This window comes from Tursiops truncatus, chromosome 19, assembly GCF_011762595.2.
Source record: "Tursiops truncatus isolate mTurTru1 chromosome 19, mTurTru1.mat.Y, whole genome shotgun sequence".
Lineage (NCBI taxonomy): Eukaryota > Metazoa > Chordata > Mammalia > Artiodactyla > Delphinidae > Tursiops > Tursiops truncatus.
Window position 1 is genome coordinate 53,440,797 of NC_047052.1, and position 27,960 is coordinate 53,468,756.

The 27,960-nt window shown below is 40.8% G+C and overlaps 1 protein-coding gene and 1 pseudogene across 5 annotated transcripts in view; both read right to left on the reverse strand.

The window, feature by feature from the left end:
- The window catches only part of LOC101328627 (uncharacterized), a 107,472-nt gene that overhangs the window by 55,246 nt on the left and 24,266 nt on the right, over positions 1-27,960 (reverse strand). For 4 of the 5 annotated variants that reach the window (XR_012328224.1, XR_004523426.2, XR_012328223.1 and 1 more), the window contains exon 1: positions 6,552-6,682. Coding sequence is in view for 1 of the 5 variants with exons in the window: in XM_073796710.1 (XP_073652811.1) it covers positions 6,552-6,678; positions 17,843-17,857 (142 nt within the window). In the remaining 4 variants the exon portion in view is untranslated. Of the gene's footprint in view, positions 1-6,551; positions 6,683-17,842; positions 17,933-23,428; positions 23,499-27,960 lie in introns of those variants that run through there. The other variant, XM_073796710.1, reaches the window with a different exon arrangement.
- The window catches only part of LOC101329476 (outer mitochondrial transmembrane helix translocase-like), a 16,707-nt pseudogene continuing 10,472 nt past the window's right edge, over positions 21,726-27,960 (reverse strand).

Consider the following 27,960-nt stretch of genomic DNA (forward strand, 5'->3'; position numbering starts at 1 on the left):
AGAACAAACGTATGGATACCAAGGGGCAGGGTCGGGTGGGATGAATTGGGAGATTGGGATTGTCATATATACACTATTGATACTATGTATAAAATAGATAACTAATGAGAACCTACTGTATAGCACAGGGAACTCTACTCAATGCTCTGTGGTGACCTAAATGGGAAGGAAATCCGAAAAAGAGGGGATATATGTATACGTAGAGTTGATTCACTTTGCTGTACAGTAGAAACTAACACAACATTGTAAAGCAACTATACCCCAATAAAAATTAATTTAAAAAAACCTAATAAGTGAAATGGTAATTACAGGGAAATTTGCTGCTTTAAATGCTTATATTGGAAAAGAAGAAAGTATCTTTTAACATGCTATTTTATACTAATATGTGTAAAATAGATAACTAATGAGAACCTGATGTACAGCACAGGGAACTCTACTTCACTTAGCTGTACAGTAGAAACAAACACATTGTAAAACCACTATACCCCAATAAAAGAAAAAAAGAATACTGAAAAACATTTAGCCAGAGTCATTAATAACAAAGGGAGAGGGCCCAAATCAATAAAATCAGAAATCAAAACGGATACGTTACAATGGACACCACAGAAATACAAAGAATCAGAAGAGACTTCTCCAAGAAACTATACTCCAATAAAATGGACAACCTAGAAGAAATGGGTTAGAAAGGTACAATCTCCTAAGAATGAACCACGAAGAAATAGAAAATAGGAACAGACCAATCACAAGCACTGAAATTGTAACTGTGATTAAAAATCTTCCAAGAAACAAAGGTCCAGGACCAGATGGCTTCACAGGTGAATTCTCCCATTCTGATATTCAGACAAGAGCTAACACTCATTCTTCTGAAACTATTACAAGAAATACTTTTGGAGAGGAAGGAACACTTCCAATGAACTCATTCTGTGAGGCCATAATAACCCTGACACCAAAGCCAGAAAAAGATATTCCAAAAAAAGAAAATTACAAGTCAATATCACATATATGCAAAAACCCACAACAAAATACTAGCAAACAGAATCCAACAATACATTAAAAGAATCATAAACCATGATCAAGTGGGATTTATTCCAGGGATGCAAGATTTTCAATATCTGCAAGTCAATTAATATGATACACCACATTAACAAATTGAAGACTAAAAACCATATGATCATCTCAGTAGTTGCAGAAAAAGCCTCTCACAAAATTCAGCACTGATTTATGATAAAAACGCTTCAGAAAGTAAGCACAGATGGAACCTACTTCAACATAATAAAGACCATATATGACAAACACACAACTAACATCATACTCAACAATGAAAAGGTGAAAGCATTTCCTCTAAGATCAGGAACAAGACAAGGATGTCCACTCTCACCACTTTTATTCAACATACATTTGGAAGTCCTAGCCACTGCAATCAGAAAACAAAAAGAAATAAAAGGAATCCAGATAGGAAAAGAAGTAAAACTATCACTGTATGCAGATGACATGATGTTACACGTAGAAAATCCTGAAGATGCCACCAGATAACTACTAGACCTCATCAACGAACAGGGTAAAGTTGCTGGATAAATATAAAAAATAAATATACAAAAATCTGTTGCATTTCTATATACTAACAACGAAATATCAGAAAGTGAAATTAAGGAAACAATCCCATTTATCATCTCATCACAAAAAATAACATTCCGAGGAATAAACCTACCTAAGGAAGCAAAATAACTGTACTTGTAAAACTATATGATGCTGGGCTTCCCTGGTGGCGCAGTGGTTGAGAGTCCGCCTGCCGATGCAGGGGACACGGGTTCGTGCCCTGGTCTGGGAGGATCCCACATGCCGCAGAGCGGCTGGGCCCGTGAGCCATGGCCGCTGGGCCTGCGTGTCCGGAGCTTGTGCTCCACAGCGGGAGAGGCCACAGCGGTGTGAGGCCCACGTACCACCAAAAAACCCAAAAAAAACCTATATGATGCTGATGAAAGATATCAAAGATGACACAAACAGATGAAAATATATACCATATTCTTGGATTGGAATAAGCAACATTGTTAAAATTACCATATTACCCAAGGCAATCTACATATTCAATGCAATCCTTATCAAATTAACAATGGCATTTTTCACAGAACGAGAACAAAACATTTTTAAAATTTGTATGAAAACACAAAAGACACCGAATATCTAAAACAATCTCGAGAAAGAAGAATGGAGCTGGAGGAATCACACTCCCTGACTTCAGACAATACTACAAACCTACAGTCATCAAGATGGTATGGTACTGGCAAAAAACAGAAACACAGATCAATGGAACAGAATAGAAAGCCCAGAAATAAACCCACTCACTTATAGTCAATTATTCTATGACAAAGAAGGAAAGAATATACAATGGAGAAAAGACAGTCTTTTTAGTAAGTGGTGCTGGGATAACTGGACAGCTACATGGAAAATAATGAAACTAGAACATTCTCTAACACCACATACAAAAATAAACTCAAAATGGATTAAACAGCTAAATGTAAGACCAGATACTATAAAACTCCTAGAGGAAAACAAAGGCAGAACACTCTTTGATATAAATCACAGCAATATTTTTTTGGATCTCTCTCCTAGAGACATGGAAATAAAAGCAAAAATAAACAAATGGGACCTAATTAAACTTAAAAGCTACTGCGAAGCAAAGGAAACCATAAAAAGTACGAAAATACAACCTAAGGACTAGAAGAGTATATTTGCAAATGATGCTACCAAAAAGGGATTAATTTCCAAAATATACAAAATTCATATAGCTTAATATCAAAAAAACCATACAACCCAATCAAAAAATTAGCAGAAGACCTAAATAGATATTTCTCCAAAGAAGACAAAAAGATGGCCAACAGCCACATGAAAAGATGCTCAATGTCACTAATTATTACGTAAATGCAAATCAAAACCAAAAAATGCTATCACCTCACGCTGGTCAGAATGACCACCATCAAAAAGTCTACAAATAGGGGACTTCCCTGGTGGTCCAGGCGGTAAGGCTCCACGCTGCCAATGCAGGGGGCCCAGGTTCAATCCCTGGTTGGGGAACTAGATCCCATACGCATGTCGCAACTGAGAGTCATACAGCAACTAAGAAGTCCGCATACAGCAACTAAGAAGTCCCCAACTAAATATTCTGCGTGCCACAACTAAGATCCGGCGTGGCCAAAAAAAAAAAGTCTACAAACAGTAAATGCTTGAGAGGGTGTGGAGAAAACAGAACACTCCTACACTGTTGGAAGGAATGTAAACTGCTGTAGCCACTTTGGAGAACCGTATGGAGGTTCCTTAAAGAACTAAAAATAAAGCTACCACATGAACAAGCAATTCCAATCCTGGGCATATATCCGGAAAAGATGAAAACTCTAATTTGAAAAGATATATGCACCCTAATGTTTATAGCAACACTATTTACACTAGCCAGGACATGGAAGCAACCTAAATTTTCATTGACAGATGAAGGGATAAAGAAGATGTGGCACATATATACAATGGAATATTATTCATTCATAAAAAACAATGAAATAATGCCTTTTGCAGCAACATGGATGGACCTGTGAAGTCGGACAAAGAAAGACATATATGATATTACTTATACGTGGAACCTAAAAAAGTGATATAAATGAACTTATATACAAAACAGAAATAGACTCACAGACATAGAAAACAAACTTACGGTTACCAAAGGGGAAAGTGCAGGATGCGGGGGGGTGGGGGGGCGAGGAGAGAGATAAATTAGGAGTCTGGGATGAATATATACAAACTACTATATATAAAATAGATAAACAACAAGGACCTACTGTATAGCTCAGGTAACTATATTAAGTATCTTGTAAATTGCTATACACCTGAAATTAACACATTATAAATTAACTATACTTTAAAAAAAAAACCTCTTGTGTAGATGTTTAAATGATGTTTCAAAAAGGTGTAAAGACCACTTAATGGGAGAATGCAGTCAGTGGAACAAAAGGTATTGACAGGACTTCCCTGGTGGCGCAGTGGTTAAGAATCCACCTGTCAATGCAGGGGACATGAGTTCGAGCCCTGGTCCGGGAAGATCCCACATACCATGGAGCAACTAAGCCCGTGTGCCACAACTACTGGGCCTGCACTCTAGAGCCCACAAGCCACAACTACTGAGCCCATGTGTCACAGCTACTGAACTCCGGGTGCCACAACTACTAAGCACATGTGCTGCAACTACTGAGCCCACGTGCCTAGAGCTGGTGCTCCACAACAAGAGAAGCCACCACAACGAAAAGTCTGTGCAACGTAACAAAGAGTAGACCCTGCTCACCACAGGTAGAGAAAGCCCATGCGCAGCAAGGCCCAACGCAGCCAAAAAAAGTTAATTAATTAAAAATAAATTTTTTTTTAAAATGTGTTGCCAAAACTGGATACCTACTAACAAAAGTATTTACTTAGACCATTATCTTACGCTACAGACAAAAATTAACTCAAAATGGTTCAAAGACCTAAACCTAAGTCCCAAGTATATAAAACTCCTAGAAGTAAACATACAGAAAAAGTTTCTTGTCATTGGACCCACAAATGATTTATCAGGTATAACACCAAAAGCACAGGCTACAAAATACAGATAAATTGGACTATATCAAAAATATAAACTACTGTGCATTAAAGCACAGTGAAAAGACAACCAACAGTAAAAGAGAAAACATTTCTAAATCACATATCTGATAATAGATGAGTATGAAGAATATATAAAGATTCTAAGAGGGACTGATAACAAATTCCACCACAGGGACCCATCCCCAATCAACCATCCCACGCGCTGCAAACACAAAACAAAACCCCCAAGAGTAACATGGAAATTTGAACCTAATGATAAAATAAAAAATCATTTATAATGCATAGAAATGTACGAAATCAAAGTCCCAGTGTTATAAACACATTATCGTTCATCACTGAAGGTATCCCTCCACTTCATACGCTCTCATTGAGACGCTTCAAAATTCGCTGTTGGGGTAGAATGAACAATGGCACAGGCAGTGAAAAATGTGGCATCAGCAACACTTTAGCCAACAGCCTCACAGATGTGAGAATGTGAGCTTTGACAAAGTTGTCCTGGGATAAATTCCTATACCAATTTAAAGAGGCTAAAATGTATGGTCATGGAGACACATGAATAACACGGTCACAGTGCCCTTGAGACAGCCTTTTGTGACAGTCCCCAAAGCCAGAAAAAAACCCGGTAAGACTTATCAGTCAGACTCTTGTGATGCTTTCTATCTCATATCCTAGAACGTGCTGACCACTCTACTGAGTAGCTTCGAGTGGTGATTTTGTACAGAGCAAGAAAATACTACAACGTACGAGGAATAGTGTCTCTATCAAAATTTTCTGTTACCCAGTAAACACTCTCCCTAGAGACTCCACAAGAGGCTGCCAGATAAACATAGGTGGATTATCCCAACAAGGAAACCAGGTAAAATTTCAGACCTTAGGAACATACTTCAAAGAAATTTAAGAGGCAAAATTAGGTAAAATTAGGAACAGTCGACATTCCCAGACCAGATAGAGCAGTACAAGAGTAAAAAGAATACAATGTGTAAGGGTCAGACATTATAGGATCTTGAGGTGGGACCATGTACTCGACCCACAGATGCCAAGCTAAGAGCCTGAGAGATTCACACAGGCACACCTTGTAGGATTTGGGATCAAAAGGAGCATCTCTCCGTCCACTGTCCTTACACTTTTCCTAAGTAACAATCACAGAAGATCCAATCCACCCGCCTGTCCCACACACCCCTAAACAAAAGAAACAGCCCTTCTGAGATACCCATCTTTGTTTGCACTTTTGACTCCCACACAATGTATTCTTGGCTATTTTTCACATTTCTCCCCACTGTCCACGGCTCTTTCTCTTGCTCCAATGTGGAGATAATATTCAGATCAGAAAAAGAAATTCTGGGACTTCCCTGGTGGCCCACCGGTTAAGACTCCATGCTTCCAATGCAGAGGGCACGGGTTCAATCCCTACTCAGGGAACTGAGATCCCACAAGCCAGAAGGTGTGGCCAAAAACTTTTTAAAAAAGAAACAGAAATTCTGGTTTATCAGGACAAAGAAATGTGAAGTGCTGTGGTTTTCCTAAAATCCCAGTTCTTTGTTCAGCTGAGGGGTGAGGACATTACAGATGGGTCAGGAAAAGTATTTCACAAATTCATCCACCGCCTCCCTTCTACACAGGGAACGGTGTAATATGCAGACATCAAGCTCTCTTCCTGCAAAAACTGAGTCAAAAGCCAAAAGGCAGAAAATAGGAAATTTGGTATTTTTTAAAGTTTGCCATTGAGCTTTGTACGTAATTAAGCTCTGGGACAACCCCTGACGTAACATGAAACGTGCAGAGCATCTGAAGAAAGGGTCAGTTTAAACTCATGATGCCACATGATGGAGTCAACAGGGCTTTCAAAGATTATCAGGGCCTCCCAAGAGGCACACAAGGGAAAATGCAAAGATACCCAAGGGCAGATCCCAGCTCTGAAAGGAAGTTATCCTCACCCAGGGAGATCAGGTTCCTGTAGGTCTCCACCATCACATCCCTGTACAAGGCCCTCTGAGCAGGGTCCAGGCATTCCCACTCCTCCTCAGTGAATTCGATGGCCACATCCTCAAAGGTCAACCGTTCCTGAAATGAAACCACATTTCACCAATGGGCCATGAAGAGTTCTCATCTTCATACAAATGGAAAAGACGAGGAAGGGGTAAGGACTGATTCAATTAAAGTATGTGTTCTACCAGATCCATTTAGAGGTATTTGGAAAAATTACGTATCTCTAATCTCAATTTCTTATACTTTTTCATAAGACCTATGAGGTCCTCCAATTAATATGATTTTTCATCACTGTCGAAAAATCTATGAAACGCCTATAAGTAACACTCAACACCATGTCGTCTATGCAGAAGTGTTAGGTATTACGTTCTACACACTGAGTGAGATTCAGTATACAGATGAGATGACAAAGTTTGCAGTGCTTTTAATGAAAGGTCAAAATCTTCAACTATGATGATGATAACAACAACGACTAAAAGTGTTTGAACACTTCCTATTGCTCTGAGTTACAGTAATGTTACTCTAAACATTACTCTAAGTGAGTACTTTTACAGGCAAGACCTTGTTATCAACATAACAGCTCATTAAAGGAAGATCTGTCCCCATCTTACAGAGGACAAAAACTGTCACAGACACTCTAAAAAACTTGACTCAGATCAAGAAGGTAAGAAATGTTACAGCAAACACTTGAACTCAGAGGGCTGTGCTCAGCAACTGAAGCTTAAGAATCAAATGGTTAAGTAATACAGAAAGCATTAGAAGTACATTGACAGAGGGTTCCCTGAGAAAACTTGAAAGAAGTCCAAGGTGAATGGCATGAAAGGTCATTACAGATGTGGACACACAGCACATACACATAAATTGTTAGTAATCTTACTACTACTTAAACCATTAACAGGATTGCACAGAAAAATTCCAGGCAATGGAATATACTGAAGACAATTTCAACCGAAAAAAGATATAATACATAGTTTTAAAATCATGATCTCTTTTTTCTAAACCACAGACTTGCACATCCATGCACTCATGCACATACATATCTATAAAAAATAACTGAAATGAGAGAAAAATCTCTTGACAGATTTTTGGACAATTTTTTATCATCGTTTTATTCACATGTATTTCAGCATCTTTCAGACAATGAAAATGTATCCACTGTACTTAATTTAGTTTGTCAACGTGATTCTGTAGTAGCATACTAAAAAAAAATGGTATGAACATTAGAAAAAATAGAATACTTGAACTCAAATCTCAATAAGATAACCATGCTCAAAAATATAAATACAATTTTATCCATTTAAATTTACATAGCTAGGCATTAACAAAAGCCAAAGAATTTCTTTGTTTTTGCCACCAATAAAACATTGATTAGAAATTAGAAAATTTACTATTATACATTATTGCCACAGGTTATGAAAAAATATATCGTAATAGTAAAGTTAAAAACTTCCTGGACAATTAAAAATCAAGAAAAAAAGGATATGGAAAAAAATAAATTCTGATTAAACAAGAACATTTCAAGAAACGTCATGAACAGAAGGAAACACTCGATGCATTCCCTCTGGAGTTACAGTGGAGTGAAGAGGGCTGGCCAGGGCACCTGCCTTTCACCACTGTACAGTGTGCCTGAGCAGGGACCACTAGAGTAAGTAACGGGGGAAAACAGAGGGCAAGGGACACACTGTGAGAGACTTGGAACTGCTAGTGTTCACAAATATAAGGACACAGAAAGGTGAAAGGATGGAAAAATATATTCCATCCTAAAGAAAGCAGGAGAGAATGCATTATATCAGACAAAATAAACTGAAGAAAAACAACTGACATGAGACAAAAATACATTATATAATGATAAATGGGTCAATTTACCAAAAAGAAGTATCAAGTAAAAATATATATACATCTAACATTAGATATCTCAGAAAAATGAAGCAAACATTAAAGGAAAGGAAGAGAGAAATAGCAGCACAGGAATACTATGAGACTTCAATGCCCCAGCTGAACTTACGGATGGAACCAAAAAGATCAATAAGGAAACTACAGACCTTACTGGTTATTAGACATAACAGATCACATGACCCAACAGCAGAAAACACATGCGTCTCAAGCACACATAAAGCATTCTCCATGAGAGACCACATGTTTGGCCAAAACACAAATCTTAACAATTTTAAGAGACTGATATCATAAAAGTAAACAACAATGAAATAAACAGCAGAAGAAAAAAAAGAAAATTCCCCCAAATGCGGAAATTAAACAACTCACTCTTAAACCACTAATGGGTCTAAGAAGAAATCACAAGGGAATTTTTAAATATATGGATGAAAAGGAAAATACAACCTACCAAAAGTTATAACACACAATGAAGGCTGTACTAAAAGGAAATTCAAAACTGCTAAATGCTTACAGTAAAAAAAAAAGATCTCAAATCAGAAATTTATTTTTACACCTCTAGGAAGTAGAAAAACAAAAACAAACTAAACCCAAGTTTAGCAGAAGGAAAGAGGTAAATAAGAAAAATGAAACCAGGGACTTTCCTGGTGGGGCAATGGTTAAGAATCCGCCTGCCAATGCAGGGGACACAGGTTCGAGCCCTAGTCTGGGCAGAGCAACTAAGCCTGTGTGCCACAACTTACTGAGCCTGCATGCCACAACTACTGAAGCCTGCATGCCTAAAGCCCAAGGTCTGCAACAAGAAAAGCCACCACAATCAGAAGCCTGCACTCCGCAACGAACACCCAACAACGAAGACCCAATGCAGCCAAAAATTAATAAATTAACGTATTAAAAAAAAAGAAAGATTAGACCAGAGATAAATAAAATAGGAAGTAGAAAAATATAAAAATGAACAAACCAACAGTTGGTGTTTTGAAAAAACTGAATGAGAAGACCCTTAGCTACACTAAGAAAAAAAAAAGATTCAAATAATTAAGAACAGATATGAAAGAGAAACGATTGCAACTGATATCAAAGAAAGTTTTTTAAGGAAGATAAGGAAGTACTATGAACAATAATGCCTACAAAGTACAGAATCTAAAAGATACAGGTAAATTCTTAGAAACATACAACCTACTAAACTTGATTTATCATTATGAAATAAAAAAATTGGAGATTGGTTCAAGATGGCAGACTAGAAGGACATGCTCTCACTCCCTCGTGCGAGAGCACTGGAATCACAACTAAGTGCTGAACAGTCATCAACAGGAAGACACTGGAACTCACCAAAAAAGATACCTCACGAGCAAAGACAAAGGAGAAGCCACAATGAGCCGGTAGGAGGGGCGCAATCACAATAAAATCAAATCCCATAACCGCTGGGTGGGTGACTCACAAACTGGAGAACACTTACACCACAGACGTCCACCCACCGGAGTGAAGGCTCTGAGCCCCACATCAGGCTTTCCAAACTCGGAGTCCAGCAACGGGAGGAGGAGTTCCTAGAGAATCAGACTTTGAAGGCTAGTGGGATTTGACTGCAGAACTTTGACAGGACTGGGGTAAAACAGAGACTCCACTCTTGGAGGGCACACATAAAGCAGTGTGTGCATCAGGACCCAGGGGAAGGAGCAGTGACCCCATAGAGACTGAACCAGACCTACCTGCTAGTGTTGGAGGGTCTCCTGCAGAGGCAGGGGTGGGGGGCTGTGCTCACCGTGGGGACAAGGACACTGGCAGCAGAAGTTCTGGGAAGTACTCCTTGGTGTGAGGCCTCCCAGAGTCCACCATTAGCCCCACCAAATAACCCGATAGGCTCCAGTGTTGGGTCGCCTCAGGCCAAAGAACCAACAGGGAGGGTACCCAGCCAAACCCAGCAGCAGACAAGTGGATTAAACTTCTACTGAGCTCTGCCCACCAGAGCAACAGTCAGCTCTACCCGCCACCAATCCCTCCCATCAGGAAACTTCCACAAGCCTCTTAGACAGTCTCATCCACCAGAGGGCAGCCAACAGAAGGTAGAAGAACTACAATCCTGCACCCTGTGGAACAAAAACCACATTCACAGAAAGACAGACAAGATGAAAAGGCAGAGGGCTATGTACCAGATGAAGGAACAAGATAAAATCCCAGAAAAACAACTAAATGAAGTGGAGATAGGCAACCTTCCAGAAAAAGAATTCAGAATAATGATGGTGAAGATGATCCAGGACCTCGGAAAAAGAATGGAGGCAAAGATCAAGAACATGCAAGAAATGTTTAACAAAGACTTAGAGGAATTAAAGAACAAACAAACAGAGATGAACAATACTATAACTGAAATGAAAAATATATTAGAACGAATCAATAGCAGAATAACTGAGGCAGAAGTACAGAGAAGTGACCTGCAAGACAGAATGGCGGAATTCACTGCTACGGAACAGAATAAAAAAAAAAAGAATGAAAAGAAATGAAGACAGCCTAAGAGACCTCTAGGACAACATTAAACGCAACAACATTTGCATTACAGGGGTCCCAGAAGGAGAAGAGAAAGAGAAAAGACCCGAGAAAATATTTGAAGAGATTATAGTCGAAAACTTCCCTAACATGGGAAAGGAAATAGCCACCCAAGTCCAGGAAGCGCAGGGAGTCCCAGGCAGGATAAACCCAAGGAGAAACATGCCAAGACACACAGTAATCAAATTGGCAAAACTTAAAGACAAAGAAAAATTATTGAAAGCAGCAAGGCCAAAACAACAAATAACGTACAAGGGAACTCCCATAAGGTTAACAGCTGATTTCTCAGCAGAAACTCTACAAGCCAGAAGGGAGTGGCATAATATATTTGAAGTGATGAAAGGGAAAAACCTACAACCAAGATGACTCTACCCAGCAAGGTACTCATTCAGATTCGAAGGAGAAATCAAAAGATTTACAGACAAGCAAAAGCTAAGAGAATTCAGCACCACCAAACCAGCTCTACAACAAATGCTAAAGGAACTTCTCTAAGTGGGAAACACAAGAAAGGAAAAAGACCTACAAAAACAAACCCAAAACAATTAAGAAAATGGTAAAAGGAACATACATATCGATAATTACCTTAAAAGTGAATGGATTAAATACTCCAACCAAAAGACAAAGGCTCGCTGAATGGATACAAAAACAAGACCCACATATATGCTCTCTACAAGAGATGCACTTGAGACCTAGGGACACATACAGACTAAAAGTGAGGGGATGGAAAAAGATATTCCATGCAAATGGAAATCAAAAGAAACCTGGAGTAGCAATACTCATATCAGACAAAATAGACTTTAAAAAAAAGAATGTTACAAGAGACAAGGAAGGACACTACATAATGATCAAGGGATCAATCCAAGAAGAAGATACAATTATTATAAATCTATATGCACCCAACACAGGAGCATCTCAATACACAAGGCAACTGCTAACAGCTATAAAAGAGGAAATTGACAGTAACACAGTAATAGTGGGGGACTTTAACACCTCACTTACAGATCATCCAAACAGAAAATTAATTAAGGAAACAGAAGCTTTAAATGACACAATAGACAAGAGAGATTTAATTGATATTTATAGGACATTCCATCCAAAAACAGCAGATTACACTTTTTTCTCAAGTGTGCACGGAACATCATCGAGGATAGATTACATCTCAGGGCACAAATCAAGCCTCAATAAATTTAAGAAAACTGAAATCATATCAAGCATCTTCTCTGACCACAACACTATGAGACTAGAAATCAATTACAGGGGAAAAAAACATAAAAAAACACAAACACATGGAGGCTAAACAATACGTTACTAAATAACGAAGAGATCACTGAAGATATCAAAGAGGAAATCAAAAAATACCTAGAGACAAATGACAATGAAAACACGACGAGGGAAGCTTAAGAGCGAAGTTTACAGCAATAAAATCCTACCTCAGGAAACAACAAACATCTCAAACAATCTAACTTTACACCTATAAGAACTAGAGAAAGAACAAACAAAACCCAAAGTTACTAGAAGGAAAGAAATCATAAAGAACAGAAATAAAAGAAACAGAAACAAAGAAAACAATAGCAAAGGTCAATAAAACTAAAAGTTGGTTGTTTGAGAAGATAAACAAAACTGATAAACCATTAGCCAGACTCATCAAGAAAAAGAGAGAGAGGACTCAAATCAATAAAATTAGAAATAAAAAAGGAGAAATTACAACAGACACCGCAGAAATACAAAGCATCCTAAGAGACTACTACAAGCAACTCTATGCCAATAAAATGGAGAACCTGGAAGAAATGGACAAATTCTTAGAAAGGTATAACCTTCCAAGACTGAACCAGAAAGAAATAGAAAATATCAACAGACCAATCACAAGTAATGAAATCGAAACTGTGATTAAAAATCTTCCAACAAACAGAAGTCCAGGACCAGATGGCTTCACAGGTGAATTCTATCAAACATTTAGAGAAGAGCTAACACCCATCCTTCTCAAACTCTTCCAAAAAATTGCAGAGGAAGGAACACTCCCAAACTCATTCTATGAGGCCACCATCACCCTGATACCAAAACAGACAAAGATACTACGAAAAAAGAATATTACAGACCAGTATCACTGATGAACATACATGCAAAAATCCTCAACAAAATACTAGCAAACAGAATCCAGCAACACAGTAAAAGGATCATACACCATGATCAAGTGGGATTTATCCCAGGGATGCAAGGATTCTTCAATATATGCAAATCAATCAATGTGATACACCATATTAACAAACTAAAGAAAAAGAACCATATGATCATCTCAATAGATGCAGAAAAAGCTTTTGACAAAATTCAACATCCATTTATGATAAAAACTCTCCAGAAAGTGGGCACAGAGGGAACCTACCTCAACATAATAAAGGCCATATATGACAAACTCACAGCAAACATCATTCTCAATGGTGAAAAACTGAAAGCATTTCCTCTAAGATCAGGAAAAAGACAAGGATGTCCACTCTCACCGCTACTATTCAACATAGTTTTGGAACTCCTAGCCTCGGCAATTAGAGAAGAAAAAGAAATAAAAGGAATATAAATTGGAAAAGAAGAAGTAAAACTGTCACTGTTTGCAGATGACATGATACTATACATAGAGAATCCTAAAGATGCCACCAGCAAACTACTAGAGCTAATCAATGAATTTGGTAAAGTTGCATGATACAAAATTAATGCACAGAAATCTCTTACATTCCTATACACTAATGATGAAACATCTGAAAGAGAAATTAAGGAAACACTCCCATTTACCATTGCAACAAAAAGAATAAAATACCTAGGAATAAACCTAGGGAGACAAAAGACCTGTATGCAGAAAACTATAAGACACTGATGAAAGAAATTAAAGATGATGCCAACAGATGGAGAGATATACCATGTTCTTGGACTGGAAAACTCAATACTGTGAAAATGACTAAACTACCCAAAGCAATCTACAGATTGAATGCAATCCCTATCAAATTACCAATGGCATTTTTTACGGAACTAGAACAAATCATCTTATAATTTGTATGGAGACACAAAAGACCCTGAACAGCCAAAGCAGTACTGACAGAAAAAATCAGAGCTGGAGGAATCAGACTCCCTGACTTCAGACTATACTACAAAGCTACAGTAATCAAGACAATATGGTACTGGCACAAAAACAGAAATACAGATCAATGGAACAAGATAGAAAGCCCAAATGTAAACCCACGCACCTATGGTCAACTAATCTATGACAAAGGAGGCAAGGATATACAATGGAGAAAAGACAGTCTCGTCAATAAGTGGTGCTGGGAAAACTGGACAGCTACATGTAAAAGAATGAAATTAGAACACTCCCAAACACTATACACAAAAATAAACTCAAAATGGATTCGAAACCTAAATGTAAGACCAGACACTATAAAACTCTTAGAGGAAAACATAGGAAGAACACTCTTTGACATAAATCACAGCAAGGTCTTTTTTGATCCACCTCCTAGAATAATGGAAACAAAAACAAAAATAAACAAATGGGACTTAATGAAACTTAAAAGCTTTTGCACAGCAAAGGAAACCATAAACAAGACGAAAAGACAACACTCAGAATGGGAGAAAATATTTGCAAACGAATCAACAGACAAAGGATTAACCTCCAAGATATATAAACAGCTCATGCAGCTCAATATTCAAAAAACAAACAACCCAATCCAAAAATGGGCAGAAGACCTAAATAGACATTTCTCCAAAGAAGACATACAGATGGCCAAGAAGCACATGAAAAGCTGCTCAACATCACTAATTATTAGAGAAATGCAAATCAAAACTACAATGAGGTATCACCTCACACCAGTTAGAATGGGCATCATTAGAAAATCTAGAAACAATAAATGCTGGAGAGGGTGTGGAGGAAAGGGAACCCTCTTGCACTGTTTGTGGGAATGTAAACTGATACAGCCACTATGGAGCACAGTATGGAGGTTCCTTAAAAAAACTAAAAGTAGAATTACCATATGACCCAGCAATCCCACTACTGGGCATATACCCAGAGAAAACCACAATTCAAAAAGACATATGCACCCCAATGTTCACTGCAGCACTATTTACAATAGCCAGGTCATGGAAGCAACCTAAATGCACATCGACAGATGAATGGATAAAAAAGATGTGGTACATATATACAATGGAATATTACTCAGCCATAAAAAGGAATGAAATTGGGTCATTTGCAGAGACGTGGATAGATCTAGAGACTATCATACAGAGTAAAGTAAGTCAGAAAGATAAAAATATTGTATATTAACGCATATACGTGGAACCTAGAAAAATGGTACAGATGAACTAGTTTGCAGGACAGAAATTGAGACACAGATATAGAGAACAAACATATGGACACCAAGGGAGGAAAGTGGCGGGGGAGGTGGTGGTGGTGTGATGAATTGGGAGATTGGGATTGACATATAAACACTAATATGTATAAAATGGATAACTAATAAGAACCTGCTGTATAAAAAAATAAAATTCAAAAGAAAAATAATAAAAAATTTGAACCGAATTATAACTACAGAAATTCAAAAAGTAATCAAAAACCTCAAACAAAGAAAAACCCAGGGCTTCCCTGGTGGCGCAGTGGTTAAAAATCCACCTGCCATTGCAGGGGACACGGGTTCGAACCCTGGTCTGGGAAGATCCCACATGCCATGGAGCAACTAAGCCCATTTGCCACAACTACTGAGTCTGCGCTCTAGAGCCCGCAAGCCACAACTACTGAGCCTGCACTCTAGAGCCTGCAAGCCACAACTACTGAGCTCACGTGCCACAACTACTGCAGCCTGTGGGCCTAGAGCCCATGCTCCACAATAAGAGAAGCCTGTGCAACAAAGTAGCTCCCACTCGCCACAACTAGAGAAAGCCCACGCCCAGCAATGAAAACCCAACACAACCAAAAATAAATCAATAAATAATAATTTTTAAAAAACAAACAAACAAGAAACACCCAGGACCAAATTCTATGAAATATTTACAAAAGAATTACCACTAATCCTGCTAAAATTACAGAGTTGAAGAGGGAACTCTTGCAAATTCTTTCTATGGAGCCAGCATGATTCTGATACCAATCTCAGACAAAAACACAACAAGAAAGTAAAACTAGAAACCAATACCCCTGATGAATATTGATGCAAAATCCTTAACAACATACTAGCAAAATAATACCACATTAAAAAGATCTGACATGTTGACCAAGTGGATTTTATTCATATAAGGCAAAGAGGAGTCAACATACAAAATCAATTAATGTGATACACCACATTAACAGAGTAAAGGAAAAAAACACACAGGACCATCTCAATTGATGCAGAGAAAAGCATTTGACAAAATTCAACAACCTTTCAAGATAAAACACTCAACAAACCAGAAAGAGTAAATTCTCTCAACATAATAAACGCCATTTATGAAAAAAGCACAGCTAACAACATTCTCAATGGGGACAGACTGAAAGCTTGTCCTCTGAGATCAGAAAGAAGGATGCACACTCTCTGCACCACTGCTCAACAATGTACTGAAACTCCTAGCCAGAGCAATTAGTTAAGAAAAAGAAATCTAAGTTATCCAAACTAAAAAAGTAAACTTACCTTCTTTCCTAGATGACAAGGTTTTATATGTAAAAATCATAAAGATTCCGTAAGAAACCTGCTATATCAAGAGTGTTAGAAAAGTTGTCGTATACAAACTCCAAATGCAAAAATCGGTTGCATTTCTATACACAATGAACAATGTCAGAAGAAAACAAGAAAACAATCTTATTTACTATAGCATTAAAAAGGGATGAAGGGGCTTCCCTGGTGGCGCAGTGGTTGAGAGTCCGCCTGCCGATGCAGGGGACACGGGTTCGTGCCCCGGTCTGGAAGGATCCCACATGCCGCGGAGCAGCTGGCCCTGTGAGCCATGGCCGCTGCGCCTGCGCATCCGGAGCCTGTGCTCCGCAACGGGAGAGGCCACAACAGTGAGAGGCCCGCGTAGAGCAAAAAAAAAAAAAAAAAAAAAAAAAAGGGATGAAATATTTAGGAATAAATTAGCCAACATGGTGAAAGACTTGTACACTGAAAACTACTAACCATTGCTAAAAGAAATCCAAAAAGATACAAATAGAAAGACAACCTGTACTCATAGGCTGGAAGACTTATTCTCTTAAAAAATCCAAGCTACACAAAGTGTTCTACAGATTCAGTGGACCCATTATCAAAATTTCCATAGCAATCTTTGCAGAAATAGAGGGGGAAAAAAATGCTAAAAGTCACAGGGCAGTTCTAGAGACCACAAATAGCCAAAAGTCTCTTGAACAAGAAGAAAGGTGAAGGCCTCCCTTTTTATTTCAAAACATATTAAGAAGTAATCAAGATGGTGTGGTACCGGTATAAACGCAGATAACATAAACCAAATGAACACAATACTCAGAAATAATCCTTTGCATATATGTAAAATGTATTCACAAGGGTGTCAAGATACACACAGGGGAAAGGAGAGTATCAATAACAATGGTGCTGAGAAAAGAGAGATCTACTAGGAAAAGAATGAAGCTGGAATCTTGCCCGTATCAGAAGTAAAACTTTCTGTCTGTCAAAGGATACAATCCAGATCACACCCAATCCGTGGGTGTGAAATCTAAGGGGAGACGACAGGCCCTGAGGGAGGGCCCCGGGTGAGTGTGAGGTACAGGTGTCAGGCAGGATACTTCAGAGTCAGACAAGATCAGCAAGTCCAAAAAAGGGCATTTCAGAAAGAACAGACTGAGAATGAACCAAAAATATGACTTTACCTGAGAAAGAGCCATTGCCGACTCCTTTTCTTTCCTCTCCCTCCTCTTCCGGGCTTCCTCCTCAGGAAACGTGAGTCTTTAGAGGTTGACCTTGAAAGTGGAAAACAGGCTGTTTAATGCTTGCAATCAACACACCCCCTTCCTGAGTCACCACCACACACACAGGGAAGCCCTCAGCATGTGGAACAGACGGTCCTCTGCTGCCCACTGTCCCAGGAGGGGCTCAGGACAGTAACTCCCACAGAGTCTAACAGGTGAGTTTTCCCACCCTTTCTTCAGATCAGGCTCCCCTCCTGGTGAGGCCCTCACGTACCCAGCAGCAGCGGGCACCTCAGCTGGACCCGACGATCCCCTGCAAGTCACAGACCAGCCCTGATCCATCCCCACGCAGAGCCGAGCCCCCACCCTCAGCCCAGATCTCAGCCCTCAGGAACGGGGGGACCCAGAGTCCTGATGCTCAGTGACGCATCCAGATTGGAATCACCTGGGGCAACATAAATATTATCGAGCTTTGGTCCCACACTGACTACATGAAGAGGGCACCTGGTCAGAGGGTACCTGGAGCAACATAAATATTATCGAGCTTTGGTCCCACACTGACTACATGAAGAGGGCACCTGGTCAGAGGGTACAAAGCACGTCTATGCATAAAGCCGCATCGATCTGATGGGGAGCCTGGGTTGAGCACCACTCACAGGAGGCAGGCCCAGCACAGCCCCCACTTTCTTATTCTTTCCCAGCTTTACTGAGGTGTAACTGACGAATTAAAATGATGTAAATGCAAGGTATACAAAGTGATCCTATGACAGATGTGTATACTGTGAATAATTATCACTATCAAGTCAGTCACACTTCCATCAACTAACAATTACCATTTTGTGTGTTTGTTGTGAGGACACTTAATTGTTTCTCTGTGAGCAAATTTCAAGTATATAGAAACAGTATAGGCAGCATGCAGTACATCCCATCCCCAGAACTTATTCATTTTACAACTCAAAATCTGTATACTTTGACAGACATCGCCCCATTTTCCCTACCACCCAGCTCCTGGTAACAGCCTTTCTACTCTATGGCTCTATGAGTTTGATAATTCTAGTTTCCATGTACAATATCTGTCCTTTGTCAGGCTTATTTCACTTAGCATAATGTTCTCTAGGTTCATTCATTTTGTCATAAATGCAGGATTCTTGATTTTTCATATTTATATAGAGTGAATAACATTTCATTATACATATTATATACATACTATACAATATACAGTATATGTTTTGATACCACGATTTTGTTACCCATTCTTCTGTCAACAGACATTTTGGTTGTTTCTGTTCCTTGGCTACTGCAAATACCATAATACTCATGAGACTGCAGATGTGTCCCTGAAAACACTGATTTCCTTTCCTTTGGATATCTGCCAGAAGACAGTTTGATAGATTGTGTGCCTGTTCTATGTTTAATTTATTGAGGAACCTCCATATTGTTTTCCAATTTAGCGGTACCATTTACCCACCCACCAACAGCACACAAAGGTTCCCTGTTCTCTGTATTGTGCCTCTGTGCATATTTTGGGAGGGACAGGAGTGCATAATAGAGTACCCAGCACTGGCCTGGCAGCAAGAAAGTTGCAGCTGCATCTTCCCAAGGATGAGCCCCTGGACTGCAGATCACTGCAGTGTTGCTGTCCTCTGATTCTTGCAATAATCTTTCCCAACAACACGAGACTTCATGACTCTTCTCAAGTTAGGCTCATAGACCCATACCTAGCAGGACCTCCCTACTAAAAACATTCTGCAGTCTTAAGCTTACTACTCATAATTTCCAGTCTGGACTCAAACAAACTTACAAACTCTCATGGGGTCCAACACAGTGTCCATAGAGCCCAAAATGATCCCCTCATCCTGTTACACAATGACAGAAAACATTTCAAGCCCTAATAACTCATGCATGAGGGATAATACATAAGAGGACACCCAAGGACCCACTAGACACAAGGCACCGTATTTTCATTTACAGTGACCCAGGCAAAACACTGGAATCTCCAAAAAACTACTAAAAAGAGAGATATTTCCAATGATGCACATGCCCCAGTGAGACCCCAACATCTTCCAAGGCAACACTCCAGATTCTCTTTGCATCTTTCCAAATGCACATGAAACTTTCTTCACTTGCAACACCAAATACTCAAAGATACCAACGTTAACGCAAAAAATGATCTGAGATTTTCCCTATATTACTCTATTGGTGGCATGATGATGCTTGTCCTCCTAAAAGAGCCAACAAAAGTCAGTGTGTGGAATGGATGCTGGGGGGCACCCTCTAGATCCAGCCCCTTAAGACCAAGGCACCCATCCTCCTGCACCCAGAGCTCCCTGTGGGCTCTGCTCAGGCCATAGTTCTAACAGTGGAGGAAGACATTTCTCTCAGCCAAATTCCACTTTCTTCACTGCTGCTCACGTGTGATCATGAGTTATCAAACCAAACCCATGCAGGGAAATGCCAGCCTCAACACTGACGTCCCAGGAACCTGAGCTAAGACACTAGGGCACCTCAAACCATTCCATGCAGGTTCTCCAACAAACCCACTGCCAGGTTCTCCAGCCTGAACTGAGACATTCCTTTCCAACAGATCCACACAGCCCTCGATCCCGTAACTACCCTTGGGACAGATGCACACACCGTTCACTAGGCTCATCTTGATGCCCCCGCTTGCTGCCATATCCCTCCTGCGGTCCCTACAGGCTCCCCTCCGCTTTCCCCATTTTTCTACCTCTTCTCCATGCATGACTGACTAAAGGAGACTAAAAGGCACAGGGACTTCTCGGCAAAGCAATCCAAACAGGAATGTACACAAGCTGCCACCCAAAGGATATTGGGCATTCAGTATGAAAATCAAGAAACTGGCCCTTTGGGCTTCCCTGGTGGCGCAGTATCTGGGAGTCCGCCTGCCAATGCAGGGGACACAGGTTCTAGCCCTGGTCCAGGAAGATCCCATATGCCGCGGAGCAACTGGGCCCGTGCACCACAACTACTGAGCCTGCGTGCCACAACTACCGAAGTCCGCGTGCCTAGAGCCCGTGATCTGCAACAGGAGAGGCCACCGCAATGAGAAGCCCACGCACCACAATGAAGGGTAGCCCCTGCTTGCTGCAATTAGAGAAAGCCCGTGTGCAGCAACAGAGACCCAGTGCAGCCAAAAATAAATAAATAAAATGAATAAGTTTATTAAAAAAAAAACAGACGGGGCTTCCCTGGTGGCGCAGTGGTTGAGAGTCAGCCTGCCGATGCAGGGGACAGGGGTTCGTGCCCCAGTCTGGGAAGATCCCACATGCCGTGGAGCGGCTGGGCCCGTGAGCCATGGCCACTGGGCCTGCGCGTCCGGAGCCTGTGCTCCGCAACGGGAGAGGCCATAGCAGTAAGAGGCCCGCGTACCGCAAAAAAAAAAAAAAAAAAAAAAACAGACGGCTTCCCTGGTGGCACAGTGGTTGAGAGTCCGCCTGCCAATGCAGGGGACACGGGTTCGTGCCCCGGTCCGGGAAGATCCCACATGCCGCGGAGCGGCTGGGCCCGTGAGCCATGGCCGCTGAGCCTGCGCGTCCGGAGGCTGTACTCCTTAACGGGAGAGGCCACAACAGTGAGAGACCTGCGTACCGCAAAAAAGGGAAAAAAAAAAAAAAAAAGAAACTGGTCCTCCTGGGAAAGTCTGCCACCACCTGGGGACATTATGGAGTCTGGGTACAAAGGCATTTGAGATCAGGGAGGACGTCTCAAAGAGAGGGTCCCCAGGTCTCAGTTTCCTGTTGTCCCCACTCACACCTACTTGGAAGATGTTCTAGCTCTTTAAGGGAGGCCTCCTTCATGCCCCATTAGGTTCTCCTTCTGCCCACCCTTAGCGCAGTGAAACCACCACCGCTGACTCTGTGCAGATGAACTGCTGGAAGGCAAGGCTCCTGTCCAAGGTGGCGACTGGTACCTGGATGTGCACAGCCTGGAACACTGGGGGCTGTAGCAGAGCAGTCACACAGGAGACTAAACAAGAGGACACCTCAGGACACCGCATGAGGACATCCATGGGCTTTTTAGGACTCCTGTATTTTGGGGCTCTTCTTTTCCGTAATTTAGTAGCCACATGTGGTAAAGATCAATTACAGCTGAAACGTCCAGAATGCAGGAAACATCCTCATCACCTGCCCTGTTCTCTTGGTCTCCCTTGAGGATTATCCAGCCCAACCCACAGTCCTAACATCTAAAGACACCTCCAGTATCAGGTACTGCAGCCATCCTGGGAAGGGGAGGAACACTGAGCCCTTAATAAAGGGTAACCAGGAAAGACTGAAAATAATCAATGGAGAAGGGCTTTCAGGTGAGGGTGATTGACTTTAAAGGCAATAAAACCTGGTTAAAATGACAGAGCTTGTCAAGGCAGGATGGGGAGCCCTCTCTGAGCCTAGACCTGAAGGGGGACAAAGGGCCTGAGCATGGTGATTTAATAACCAAAGGTAAGAGCAGAAACTAACATCTGAGACAGATGGTGTCTGGAAACAGAGAAAAGGTGCATGTGACCAGGCAGAGTGAACCATGAGAAAAGCTCCCAGGATGAGGCTAGGGACACTGGCAGGGCCCTGAGGATGACACAGGGCTGAGCAGCCACAGGGAGGAGGCGGGATTTTCTCCTGAGGACAAATGGAGGCCAGTGGAGGTCTGAGTGTCAGGAAGTGACAAAATCTCCCTGGAGATTTATCCTTAGTCATGGAAGACACCTGATGATGGTCTTGCTGACTCTGAGCCTAGCTTCCTGCCTCCATCCTACTGTTTTTTAGTTTTTCATTTTGGGAAGTCTGGGATCCATTTAAAATTCTAATTACCAGTGGACACTCCCTCCAAACCAGAACTGCCACACACAGACACACGCCCAATCTGGCCAATCATCTCAGGGGTCAGTGTTGCTCACGCTCAGAGTTTCTGGTCTAGTCTCTCATCTCCATGTTACAAGTGGGCTCCCTGAGGCCCAGAGGGGAGACATTTATGACAAGGTCTGAGCTGAGTGAATAGAATCGGGTGTGAATGAATTCTGAAAAGGTCACCTGATGGGCAAGTGGGCACAGTTTGTTTTTATCAACCATCCCATTTAACACCAGCACCATCTTTCATGTGCCTGAACAAAGGAAACTTCTCTTTCAAGGTTCGATCACACTGGTACCAAGCAGGTAATTCTTCTTTATCAGAAGATTGCAGTAAAATGTTTTAAAAACACAGAATTGCAAATATATATCCCTGGTGCAGAAAACATTGTAAGGGATCAGCTTAGAAATAAGATCTGAGCAATCCTTTTCATCGTGAGTAGAGGGACGCTGTTGGAAGAAGGTTCCAAGTCAACCCCACCCATCCTTCCTCATTGGCACAGAAGAGTCAAAAGGGGCCTGAGGGAAACATCTTCATATCACCTCATAGCTCACTATCTTCCCCGACCACAGAAAACGGAAAAAAAGGATTAGACTAACTGGTTAAACTAGGTTTTGACTGTTACTATAAAAGATCATTGACATCTTTGCCAAGTACTCGTCAAAATAGTCTAAAGTTATTTCTACTTACCAAAGAAAATTTCAAATATATTAGATGAAGAGAAGAAAGCACTCAGGCGAGGAATGAATCTGAAACAAATCTGAAAAAGAAATAATGTGTGTATTATTTTTAATCTAAAAATCTGGTATCAAAGTTTTAAAATAAAAACTGAGGGTATACCACATTTGGAAAAGAATGACATGACTAGAATATTGGAGACTGAAAAAGCTTATTTCATAAGTTAAAAATGATTTATAGGAAAGAAGAAATTGAATGAACTAAGATTTATTCCAAGCTACAAAAAGAACCATATGTAAAGAAAAAGAAAAATGTAAATCCATTAAAAAAAACAATGTTGCCTTAAAAAGCCACCACCACATAGTGACAGAGTCAGTCATTTCTTGCCCCACTTCTCCTCTCCCCTGACTTCTACCCCATGTCAGGAAAAGGTAAGGGGGTGACAACTGAGTGAATCAGGTCACTGCCTGCTGGCTCAACAGGGTTTGCAAATGGAAGTTATCTTCTGATACAAATAATAACAAAAGGCACAAGCCTTATTGACAGGAGTTTTGCAATTCTCATCCTCATCTGTATAATTTAAAGAAATTTTAAATGTATTAGATTCTAAAGACACGAATCAATATCATCACAACTTAATCATCTATATCCAATCAACTCACCATCCACCTGGATCCAGTTTACCCTCTCTACTTTTACTAGGTGTTTCCATCTCATTCTGTTCACCTGTCTCCCTATTTCATCTTGGTCTGTGTGTCTCTTTTTATTCCCCTCTACACTCCTGCTGTTTCTCCCCTCTTATTTCTTCCCTCACACCTGTCCTGCCCCACTCCGCAACTTATTCCCCTTCGAGATGCTCTTTCTCTCCAACCTTTCTGTCAAAAATCTGCAGGTATTTCTGCCTCTTGTTTGCCTCATCTCTGCCCTCCGGGTTACACTCCTTCTCTCCCTGTTACTCTCCCTTCCTCCCCACTCTCTGGAACCCCAGGTGGCTGTGCTTCCTTCCTGCTCTTCTTTCTTCCTCTGCTCGTCACCCTTTGGCTTCTTTCTCTGCCAGCACCATGATGCACTGAAGTCCATGGTTCCACGTTTTATCCTCTCCACGTCTGACGTACCTCACCACCGTTCGCCTCCCCCTCCTCCAGGGCAGCTCTCCCTCGTTGTTTTCCAATCCCTAGAGATCTAGCTTTTTCATTTACTTCTCTATTTTATTCACCTGCTACTTTCAAGGCTTAATCTCTTTCATTTTACTACCTCTTTGTAAGTCCCTCAGCCACCCTCTACGTTCCCATCGATTCTCCCTCATGCTTTTCTCCTTCGCAGTTTTAATCTTTCTCTCTCAGTCGCTCAGTCTCTGCTTCTCCTGATGCCCCTCGCCCATTTAAGGGGCTGGAGACTGAATGAGATGCCCGCGGACCGGAAGAGCACATTTTTCAATAGAGCTGAATACGACACGGAACAACACTAGGTGTCACAAGGCTGGACCAGGTCACCTCCCCCAACGCGGGGTGAGGAGAAGGGCTGACCAGGAAGGGGAGGCCAGAGAAGCAGAAGGACCGGCCTTAGGAGGAGGCGAGGACAGAGGCGCTGGGAGAGAGGGAGGGGGGTCTCAGGAAAGGGGCGGGGCTCTGCAGAACCCCAGGACCGCGGGAAGGACGCGGCCTGTCCGGGAGCGCTGCCGCCGGCGCTGCCCTCCAGGGGCCGAGAGGGCGAGGCTGCGGGGCGCGAATTCACCTTGCGGAAGACGACTTTACAGGGGGAGGGCGGAGGTACTAAAGAGTTTTAAACAGGAAAATGTCGCCAAAGACGGTGTCTACGTGGACCGAAGGCTGAAAACGCCAAGGGAACGGACCAGCCTCAGAAAAAATTAAAACCCAAACGAAAAGATACCCGACCTGCAACTGCCACGTCTGGATTTACTCTGGGACGGGTGCGGCGGAGGGTGGCGGGGGGGGGGGGCGCTGCACAAATTTACACTGGAAAGAAACTTACGCTCCGCTCTGCGACCTGGGCTCAGCACTCTCCGCTCTCCACGTCCTTAGGAAAGGGCTCCTGGCGTTCGAGGGAGGGCTTCCGGGGCGGGGCCTAGGCGGAGCGCCAGCGGCGAGGGGCGGGGCGAGGAGAGCGCCCAGGTCTGCGCACTGAGCGCAGGAGGGAGGTGCAGGGAGCAGGGCGGGGTTGGTGCGCCCGTTACCTTGACTACATTCCTTTAAGTTACTGGCTGTAACAGTTTTCACCTGTGGGCCAGTTATGTTGGAAGCCAAGATACTTCCTCTTAAGACTAAAAGGGTTTAATAAAAACCTATTTCTCACAGCAAGTTGTTCTGACGTCCTGCTAGCGAGGCTGAAGCAATTCACTGGTCTGGGAACTTGGGTCTCTAGGAGGGGAGAGGGAGGGGTTGACGTGGGCCATTAGTTGGATCCAGGAACACTTCCTAAATTGGAATTAATTTAAGCAGCTTTAAGAAATAAGAATGGGACTACTCTCTGCATTACAAATAACAAATACAAAGCTCCCCCTGGGTAGAAATGGGCTATTTCATACTGACACCCTACAAAACTGCTTTTTTTTTTTTTCTATTCCCCATTCACGCAGAAGGGCAAACTCAACATAGTGCTGAGTTCCACAAACTCAGGGACAGTACCTGGAGGTCTGAGATGGAAGACTAAGACATGTGATCATTTAGGTCACTAAAAATTGCCTTAAAAACAGCAATACATTTTTTTTAAATTGTTATAAACTGCATTATTCTTTCTTTTATCCAATGTGTTTTAATTATTTGCCTTTCTAAAACCAATTCTGTAAACAGTGACATAGAGTTGTATAAGCAACACTTTATACAGTGACAAACATCACAGTATAAGTTTAAGCTGTAGAGCATAAGTAACTGACTGACATATACTGTGAAATGATTATCACAATAAGTATAGTTAGCATCCAGAATTTCATATAGATAACATAAAAAGAGAAAGCAAACTAGAAGAAAAAACTTTTTTTTCTTTTGATGAGAACTGCATTATTGTTTAAAAAACTTACTCTATTCCACACTTGGGAGAATTACTTTTAAGTATCTTTCCCCAAAACTTTTAATGAAATTCTACTTAAATACATAATAACACAATGTAATTTCAAATTGATTATATGTTCATTATGAACATAATTAGAATTTTTTCACTTTTTATTTCCAAATATATTTTAGTTTTTTATTTTCTATTTCTTAAAGTTTTGTCAAGGGTGGGTAACAAAGCCTGAAAAATAACAGTCTTCAGAAGACACTGGGATTTATTTCCATTAAAGAATAATTAAGTTGCAATATTCTAACAGCATTTACTAGGGAGGTATATTCTCTTTATTTGAACCCCAAAGAGAGTAAACTAGATTACCAAATATACAGTAACTTCATTTGGACCCCCAATATTTTTAAGGCAGTATCTGTTAGATAACATCTACTATAAACTATGCTTTATCACATCCCTACATGTGAAACATTTCAAACCAGAGAGACATGGGAATCCATTGAAATAGGATGATGTTTACATAGGGAAATTAGCATACTTAAAGTATTTTCAGGTAAAATGAGCAGACTGTCCCTGGTGTATAACTCACAGTAAGTTTAATTATCATGCATCATCTCATATAGATAAATGAAGAGAAATCAAAATAGGAGAAAAAACTTTCTTTGATGAGAACTGCATTATTCATTTTTCAAAGTTTTTTTTTTAATGTGGACCATTTTTAAAGTCTTTATTCAATTTGTTACAATACTGCTTCGTTTTATGTTTTGGTTTTTTGGCCCCAAGGCATGTGGGATCATAGCTCTCCATCGAACCTGCAAGTCCCTTCACCGGAAGGCAAAATCTTAACCACTGGACCGCCAGGGAAGTCCCCATTATTCTTTAAATACTTACTCTATGCCACACCTGTGATGATTACCTTGTGAACGTATATGGTGACTAAAAAATTCCTTTTTAAAAAAAAGCAAAATAAAAAGATCTTAGAAGAACAAAATATGCTTAAGCTAGCAGAAGGTAGGAAAAAGGATCAGAGACAAATGAAATGTAGAATAAAACCAGAGAAAATGACAACAGTACAAACATCGTTATTTGAAAAGGATAACAAAACTGACAAAACTTTATCCAGATTAACAACAAAGGGAAGACTCAAATGACTGAATCAGAAATCAAAGAGGGGACATTATAGCAGATTACAACTGATTCTTCAGAAATTTTTTTTCAATTTAGAAGAAAAGATTTAGACAATTCTATGCCTAAATATCAGATAACCTAGAAGATATGGATAAATCCATACAGAACACAACCTACCAAGACAGAATTATAAAGAAATTAAAAATCTGAACAAGCCTATAACTTTTAAGGAGATTGAACCAGTATTCAAAAACCATTCAGCAAAGGAAAGCAAGATAGCTTCACGCAAAATTCAACCCAACATTTATAAACAATTAAGACCAACCTTCCAAGGACTTCCCTAGTGGTGCAATGGTTAAGAATCTGCCTGCCAATGGAGACATGGTTTGATCCCTGGT